Raw genomic sequence first — 9,214 nt, 5'->3', positions numbered from 1 at the left:
TCTACTTTAGCTAGTCACGTGCACAGCAAGATCTCGGATAACCACTAGCGAATATAGTTCTGCACTCTGAGTCTTTTTTGTTGTTGAAGTCTCCTTCATTAACAAGCCCTTTTAAATAACAAAACTGGAAACTAGCACTGCAAAACGTCATTGTCTTCAAAGACCTTTACTAAAAGAACGCAGTACGAGCCCCCGATAACGTGTGTTTTAAAAGCAGCTTTAACAAAGGATGTTCTCGGTCCGGAGATCCGCAGCCGGAGGCAGCGCTGTAGCACCCGGTGAGCGCCGTCTCGGCCGCCCGGGACAGCGACCGCCCTCGCTCTCCAGCCACGGCTGAGGAAGAGCGCGAGAGAAGTGAAGCTGCGAGGGGCAAGACCGGAGCAGAATACAGAAGGGGGTGTAGGGTGGAACAAACAACTAGTAGAAAATCTTGAACAAGCAGCCCGAGACGTGCGGCTCAGGCTGGAACAGTACAGCGAGAAAAGTACAGGGCGGGGGAGGATTAACACAGCCGGCGGGCGGGCAGGAGGCAGCGTGGGAGCCGCCGGGGAGAAGCGACGAGAGGGAACCGGGAGGGGAGCGAACGGGGCCTTTTAAAAGTATGCTGAGCCGCTGCCACCGCTCCAGCCCGGCGGGCCCGGCCTCCCGGCGGCGGGGTAAACGGAGCGCAGCGCAAGGTGGCCCGCTCGCCCCCGCGGCGGAACAGAGCAGGGCCTGCTCCCGCCGCCACGGCGGGACAGCATGGCCGCCCGAGCACCGCAAAGCCGCATACCGAACCCCCGCCCGCGCTCCCGCCGCCGCGCTGCACCTCGGGAGCTGTAGTTTTTCCGCCGCGCCGGCCGGGAGGGGGTCGGCGACGGAGGAACTGCATTTCCCGTGGCGCCCCGCGGCGGGGGAGCCGGCATGCGCGGCCGGGCGGGGCGGGGCGGCGGGCAGGTTGGTTGCTGTTGTTACATAGGAAACAGCTGAAGAGTCTCCACATGACAGGGGGGGAAGGAGGAAGTGGGGCGATCTGCGGGGCGCTGCTGCTGCTCCGGTAGCCGCGGGGTTCGGGCAGCCGCAGCCGGCGGGGACAGTCCTTCCCGCAGCGGGCGGGCTGGCCGCCCTTGAGCGCGGGCTTGAGTCCCGGTGCCGCCGCGGCGAGGAGGCGGGCAGGGAGCAGGGGAGCGCACCGCCGGGCCGCGGCGTCTCGCTGGGGAAGTTTGGTGCGTGGCGGGATCCCGCCGCCCTCCCCCGGGCTCCCCGCCGCCCGCGGAGGTGGTGCCGGGCATGAACGGCTTCGCCCCCGAGGAGGTGACCCAGCGCGGGGCGGACCCGGCCGCCGCCACCACCGCGGTGGTGAGCAATGCGGGCTCCGCCGTGGAGGTGCCGCCGCCGCCAGCGCCGCCGGGGCTGGGTCTGGCCTCCGCCGCTGGCTCGGCGGCTGCCGGGGGTGCGGGCGGCCCCGGGGCTGGGCAGCTGTGCTGCCTGCGGGAGGAGGGGGAGCGGTGCGGCCGCGCCGCCGGCAATGCCAGCTTCAGCAAGCGGATCCAGAAGAGCATCTCGCAGAAGAAGGTGAAGATCGAGCTGGACAAGAGCGTAAGTCCGGGGAGGGGAGGACACACACGGGGCCACCGCCAGCCCCCCCCCCGCCGCTGGCGGGGCGGGCAGACAAAGCGGCCGGCGGGTCCCGGCGGTGCGTGCCCCGGCAGCGGCGGCGTGTTCGGCCCCAGCCATGCTGCGTGCGACCCGGTTGTCCTGATGGCTTGGTTGGTTCTGGGGCTTTTAATAAAGTTTTGGTTTGTTGGTTGGGGGGTGGTTTGGGTTTTTATTTTGAGTCGAGGAAGTGTTGTTTTCCCCTTACCCCCTTTTCTCAGTAGCACGGTGGAGTTTGGCTGCCGCTGCAGCAGCACGGCCTGAAAGCGCTCTCCCTCTGCGGGAGAGGGTGGAGGGGAAGCCCCCGCCTCTCCTGCCTCCTTTTGGGGTTCCCTCTCACCTCACCAAGAGCCGGGAGCAGCAGCTGCGTGGCCCCTCGTGTTGCTGGAGGAGGAAGATGTGTGGCGGGGAAGCGCCGCTTCTCCCCGGAGCGGAGCTTGGATGGCTCCCGGCGCGCTAGTTTGTCTGTTCCTGGCGAGGGCAGCGCTCGGCTGCTCCGCCTCGTGTTGCAATGTTGCACGTCTCCCTTCGCCATCCGCCTGGCAGCCATCAGGCGCCGCACTGCTCGGCTCGGCACGGCCGGGCAGCGGGAGCGGAGCCGCGGCGCATGGGGCGGCTGCAGGTTCCCCTTCGGACGCCTTTTCGGGGGATGAAACGCCCGAGCGTTTCGGAGGAGTGCTTGCTCTTGCCCGGTACTGCGTGAAGGCTTTCCAGCGTGGGGGCAAAGCAGCTTAAAATGCGCTTGAAGTGCTCCGCGCCTTGGCCGGAGCTCCGGGTGCCCCCAGGGACCCCCCACATTCCCCGACTCGGGGGTTCCTCCCCCTGCAGGCGTGGTCCCTAAACGCGGCTCCCTGCTTTCGTTGCCATTGAAGCACGAAGCTGTGAGAATCGGGGTTGGTACGTGCCGAACAGTTCTCCCAAAGCGTGCAGATCGTACAAAGGGAAACTTTTTTAAAAAGAAAGAAAAAAAGTGTGTTTCTTGGCCTCGCCTAGGTAGTGGAAGCAAACCAAGGAGGCGGGGGTGGGGATATATCTGGGAAATGAGAGCCGTCTTTTTGCCCTCCAAACAACAACTGAAAGGTTGTTTCCCGATCTCCGAACGGTTGGAGGGAGGGTTGGATTCGTGTGCCTCTGCAGCCTGTTATTACTGAATCGGTCGATCGCAGCACTGAAGCGTCTTCTGGGCCGAGCCGGTGGCAGTGATCTGTAGCACAACGCATTCTTTATTTAGAAGAATCTGGCAGAAAAGCTTCCTCAACTCGGCTAATGTGGCTGCAGGGGGGTTGTCTCTGTACGTGCATTTATAAAGTCTGCTAGATACTTAAATGAATTTGATTGAAAGACATAGTATTATTCTTGTAGGCAAGACATCTGTATATTTGTGACTTCCACAAAAACCTAATTCAGAGTGTGAGAAATAGAAGAAAGAGGAAAGGAAGCGATGATGATGGTGACTCACCAGTGCAAGACATCGACACTCCAGAGGTAGCTGTTTTGTTTTGTTTTGTTTTTTCTAATTGTTGTGCTAAGCTTGTTCTTAATGACTGCCCAGGCTGCACACATACCACTTTCCCACTCTTACAGCTCTCAGTATTTTGGGTCATGTGGGAAAGGGAAGGGTTCTGATTCACTCAGTTCTTAACAAAAGTTAATTGAATTTTGTGGTGTATTTTCTGGATTAATTTTGCAGGGTACAATGAACAAAACTCTCTAGGTAATTTTTAAGTGTCTACTAGTTCTCTCAGAAAACTGCTATTTTCAACTTTCTCCTTCTTAGTGCTTCCTTTCCAGTGCTCTGCTAGAAGTGGTATATTGCTACATATCAGCAAAATCTGTCTTCTGCAGGAGTTGCCAAGTTGAAAGGAATTGCATAGAGGACTTGGGATAGAAATGCTTCACTGCCCCATCCCTCCCATATTTTCCTTCTGTGTGAAATGTGTGCTCTTGCAGTTACTCCGTTGCCTTAGTCACATTAAACACAGAAAGTTTAATGATAGTAGCTCTTTGTTTTTACCCCTTGTCGGGGGTAGAGACTTTCACGGACCTGTACTGGAAAGGGTGGTAAAGGATGGTGTTTTTCCAGCCTGTTTTCTCCACTGCAGACCAGTGAAACCTCATCCATTGTAAAAGCGAACTACAGCTTTCAACCTTTTTCATGGTATAGTGGGAGAGACTGCACTTGAGGCTCTCTTTTATTCCTGCTGTTGGTTATTTCTGCTGCAGCCTGGCTTAGCAGGTGTTGTTCGATGTGTTAATTTTGAGCAGAGGCTGTCATGCCTGCTGTGTCTCCCCCTTAAGAGGGATTTTTAAGCATTCCTCAGAAACTGCTCTGTGTTAATTTAGTGGCATCCTTATGGTCAGCATCTGCAGATATCAGCAACATAAGTGATGAAACTTCATATGAGAATCTATGCCTAAAGGCACGTGGCTCTGGTCGGAAGGCTCTAGCTAAGAGGATTTTAGGGGATTTGGAGTAGTTTGCTGGGCTGTGTTGTTTGTTAAATATCTGGGATCACTTATTTGAAGGTTCTGTCTAAAGCTCATTTCCTGTGTGACTTCAGGTAACTGTCTGGCACAGTGGTAATTGCAGCTCTTCTGCAAGCCTGTTTTGTTTTCTCATGTAAAAACTTATAAAACATGTCACAATCAATGGATATCTCTAAAACAAGAAAGCAAGCTTTTTTCAGTGGTACTACTACAGGAAAGAAAACTGTCTGGGAAGTATTTTTCAGGAGTTTCAACTGGCCATTTGGACAATGGCACTATGTTCATCCCATGTGATTACTGTATATCTTAGATGCCTATTGGCCCTTGACCTTCTTTATTTTCAATAGCTATCCAGTTTACTAAGGAAAAAAAAAATCCTTCTGCTGAAGACTTGTAAGGCCCTCGTCTTTCCACCTCAGTCATAACCATTATTACCTGTCAGAAGTGATTCCTGAGAGGAAAAGAGGCTTCTGCAGTACTGGTAGCTTCTGGGACTTGCTGGAAAGCTACTGCTACTCCTCTGTGTGATGATCTAAGGTGTAGGGTCTCCACTGTGACTTGGGAAGTGGAATTTGTGCTTTGTACACTTCAGAGTACTGAAGGATACCCAGCCTCTATCATGCAAGATGGCAGCACATCAGGTTTGGCCAGGTTATCAAGTGTGCAGTAGCACTGACGTTGTTTAAATATTCTATAGCTGAGGCCGCTAAATGAATTTAAAGTGGAAGTGAATGCCTTAACCAATCTTTAATGCACTGAGTTTGGAGAATACTGCTGTAATTGCAACTAATCTAGCAGAATTTCTCATTCAGCCTGCTTTCTCAGCTTGCTTTCCAGCTCAGTCGTCTGATTCGGCTCTTTGACATTGTCAGGGAGGGTGGGAGGGCAAGCTGTTGCTGGGAGTAGTCACTGTTGATCAGAGTTCATGGTATTCAGAATTGAGGGAGTACAGGGTTATGGTTGTGTATCTCTGTCCCTCAGAAGACCTCGTGCAATTCTCTAAACTGTCTGCCTGTGCTGAAAAATAGTTTTGGACAACTATGTCTGTACACATAACTCCTGCACTGTGCTTATATAGCAGGGTTGTGTTTGGAGAACAAGGGCAGCTGTTTTCTTCTCTCTCCTCAAGCCAAGAAGGCTTTGCACTCTAGACTTTTTCCTGGTTTTACTAGGTGCTGTCTTGTGGTGCAGATGTGCTGTATCTTACTTGTTAACTTGTGTAAAATTTGACCGAAATCACGATATAGGGGCCTTTTTGAATCTGCTTCTTCATAGATGTTCTATGAAAGTTGTTACTGGGCTTTGTGTTATCATCCTTGAACTGAGGAACAAACAACCCAGAAATGATTAAAGTACAATAATGAGTTCCAGATATTGTCCACAACTAAAGGGAGGCAGAGCTGTGCTCGGTAACAATTAAGTGCTCTTAAACTGAGCCAAGCTGTTTTCCTTTCTGCTGTAAGATGCAAGGTGGAGTTTGTTTTTTGTCAAAATGAGATCTGCTGAGCTGATGGTTTACACTATGATATTACAAAATGTTTTTGAGAGGTGAACTAGTAATGACTGAATCCTTTCTAGTTACATGGAATCCTTTTTAGTTACATTAGATTGTTTTCCTCCCATTTTCCCTCCTTTCTTCTAGGTTGATTTGTATCAGTTACAGGTAAACACACTTCGAAGGTACAAAAGACACTTCAAGCTACAAACCAGACCAGGACTTAACAAAGCACAACTTGTTGAAGTAAGTATGAGTATTTGTTCCATAATAGAAAATGCAACTTGCTATGGCATGTGGTTTTCTATACAATGTGATACTTGCATAAAGAGCATATGTAATGTGGATTTTAGGAGAACGAAAGGGCACTGCTTATCCAGCTTCCTTCATTGGCCTCAACTCCTGAGCCAAGTAAATCAAAAGTAAAAGTTCTTTCCACAGGAGGCACTCAACTTCTGAAAGGAGTATATGCTGCTTAAAAATACAAAGTGTTGAGCTGGAACAGTAAGATGATCTGTGTGTCCCTGAATATCGTAGAATCATGGATTTATAGTCTCCGCATCAGTCCCACCCTAAGTGTCCTGCTGAAAAGAACTAGAAACTGAAAGGTAGTGGTGGACTTGTAGCAAGGTTGAGACTGTGCTTTAAAAAGCTAGTTGTTGTAAAGGATATGTTTCTGTATATGTAAAGTATGGGAACATGCAAAACAGGCTTCTCTTGGTAATTAGTTCTGTTCAGTAAAACCACTGCGATCTACCACCAGAAAAATCTAACTTCATGAAATTAGGTTTTTTCTCATCAATACTTCTAAAAGTGCTGAAGCTGTGTGTGAGAACAACAGCGTGTAAGCATCTTTGCTTCACATGAGTGTGATTTTAAAGGAATTATTCTGCACTGCAAAGATGCAGTTAGAGCATGCTGATGTAAATATATGGGAGAACCGGTGATCTCTTAACAGGGAGATACAGCTACTGGTTTTTCACTTTTGTGCAGTGATAATGCTCAGTTGTACTTTGGTGTAGACATTTTGTTGGTCTCTCAATCTGTGTGGATTAAGGGCAAGGCTCTTAAGTGTGTGGGAGTTTGAAGGCTCAGCTATAAAGGAATAGTGCTGCTGCCACTATGAGTAAGAATTTAAAATCAGTTTTCTGTTTTGTGTATGTGAGCTGAGTTAGAGCCAGCTCTTGAATTAGCAGGACTGTGATTTGAAAAAGTACAAGCATTTTTATTGATTTTTTTTTTTCTGTAAAACTAGTGTTTTAGGTACATCTCAGGAGCTGTTTGCACTGTGCTTCTTAATGCTGCTTGATGTGAATAGGCAAAGCTTCTGTCAGATGCTTGGTTTGACCTGCAGGTATTTGTGAGCCAGTGCTGCAGAGCTTAGTTTACAGCAGATGTGATTCCTAGTAACCTGTCCTAATGTACAAGAGACGTTCCTCTTGCTGTTACTTAGAAGTCTACTTTAAAGGATTCTGTCAAACTGTTTATGAATTTTTCAAGGATGGGTTTTGAAAGCTTTCTAACTTGCTAATTATGCTAAACATTTATACTCTGTAGCAGTAAAATGAGCAGTCCCATTTTTCTTCCTCTTGCTAACTTTAAACTACCAAAGTATTCTGCAAAAAGTCAGAGGATGGGCTTGGGCAGGTAAAATATTTTGAGTGCTTTCTTTTAAAGTTGGTGTTTATTTTGATGAAGGAAAAGACTTCCAGAATGACTCAAGTGACTCAAGAAATGTTTAGAGATTGTTGTATTTTAGTGGTTACAGCATGGTGAATTTTCATCGATAGCTCTGTTTCGAAGAGCTGAATATTCAGTTATAATTCTTGAAGAATCTTGTATTGTCTTAAATGTTTCTGTATGTGATTTGATACAGATACACATCCCCCCCCAACCTGAATGATGAGCAGTAGCCTCTCATTTCTGCACTGTTGCTCTGTTGATATTCTATAGTCATTGCCTTATAGTCAAGCTGTGACCACATAGGTGTAATGATCCTCCTATGCTTGTTTTGAGAACTCTTCCCCTTGTCCCCCTGAAAATTTTCTAGACTTTTGCTTTAGGAAATTAGGGTACAATCTGCTTTATTTGCTTCATAGTTCTCAATAAAATGGTTCTTGTTCTGCCCTTCTTTATGACTATGAAAGACTTTTGAAGAGAGGTAGGTTTTAGTTTCTTTTGTAAGCTTCTTGATCAAGCTTCTAAAGTTTGTTTAATGTGGTCAATTTAAATCTGAATCTTAGTTTTTGAATATAAGAGTGATTATATAATTTCCTTGTATTCTTCCATTATAGATAATTGGCTGCCATTTTAGGACAATTCCAGTGAATGAGAAGGACACCTTAACGTATTTCATCTACTCGGTGAAGAACGACAAGAACAAACCAGACCTAAAGATGGATAGTGGGGTTCATTAGACTGAAAAGGCTGGGACTGAGACTCAGGCTGCAAATCAAAAGACTGAGGGTTTTTGTTGATATGCAAAAGCTTTCTTTGTATTTTTTTTTCCTCAGAGAGTTTGTCTCTTTTATTTTTCATAATCTTGCTGATTTGTTTGAAAACCATCTCTTATGAAACAAATTTCCTCAGCAAAATTATTTTAAATAAATATCACTAATATTGTTGCTTAAGTGGCTGTGTCTATAACTTATTTAGTGAGTTACTTGTACCTAATAGCTAAACTTTGATTAATTATGTAATATTATTAAAATATTTTTCAGTTAAAGTGTGCCAAGGATATATTTATGAATGTACCTCAAGTTGTCATTATGACAGCAGACTTGGCAATAGGTTCTTTTTCCTAAGGTAGAAGGCTCTAAATGACAGTTCCAGTTGTTAGTTGGGCAGAAGTGACTGAAAAACATTTTCTTATTCCCTTTCAGAGACAAGAATTGATGGGACCTTTTCTGATTTGTTTACTCAACTTGTCATTGCTGGGATATGTGCTTCCAAGTACCGAGAAGCACTGAGACCTTGTTGCTCCTATATTGAAATTGCAAAAAACCAAAATGCAGCTCTCTAATTTCAGAGCTATAAGTACAGATGAAAGGACTTCTGCAGCTTACTGTGCTGAGAAATCCTTCCACTCGGTGAGAAATCCTTTAGCTGCTGATTTTTTCCATTAATCTGCATAGACTTTGGCTAAGGAATTAATTGGGGTATAGAAGCCAGAGTCTGTGCTGGGTCAAGTATGATACCTCCTAATAGGCATACTGTTTTTTTTTCATTGCATGCCTTAGCTCAGGCCTGTTTAAAAATAAATAAATAGAACAACCAAACCAAACCTTGTGGTAACATATGAGAAAAATATCCAGCAATACTTTTGCTTTTAATTGAATGTCTTAGTAAAGTTTGATTAAGATAATATTGTGAATGACTTTGCACACTGTTGTTTAACTGTTGTTCCAGTCTAAATGTTGTGGTGTACGAAATATGAATTCTTTCCGCTTTAAGCTGTGCATGTCAGCTGAAGAAAAGGTGGAGAGAGAAGAGTTCTCATCTTAAAGCAGAGGGGGACATGACTTGAGGTTGTTCAGTTGCAACTGTTGCAACTCCTAACCTTATCAGATGTTTAAAAGTTTTTTCTTAATTTGGGAA

The 9,214-nt window shown here is 46.9% G+C and overlaps 1 protein-coding gene across 1 annotated transcript; it reads left to right on the top strand.

The window, feature by feature from the left end:
- Nucleotides 1-967: 967 nt before the first annotated feature.
- Nucleotides 968-8,247, top strand: SAP30 (Sin3A associated protein 30). Its single transcript, XM_065836891.2, has 4 exons — nt 968-1,578; nt 2,998-3,120; nt 5,765-5,863; nt 7,912-8,247. Exons 1-4 carry the CDS (start codon nt 1,270-1,272, stop codon nt 8,032-8,034), a joined length of 654 nt encoding a protein of 217 aa, XP_065692963.2. The 5' UTR covers nt 968-1,269; the 3' UTR covers nt 8,035-8,247.
- Nucleotides 8,248-9,214: the final 967 nt, after the last annotated feature.

The sequence above is a fragment of the Patagioenas fasciata genome, chromosome 4, assembly GCF_037038585.1.
Source record: "Patagioenas fasciata isolate bPatFas1 chromosome 4, bPatFas1.hap1, whole genome shotgun sequence".
Taxonomy (NCBI): Eukaryota; Metazoa; Chordata; class Aves; order Columbiformes; family Columbidae; genus Patagioenas; species Patagioenas fasciata.
Note: the sequence above shows the minus strand (reverse complement) of the source record. Positions and strands in the feature narration are given on the sequence as shown.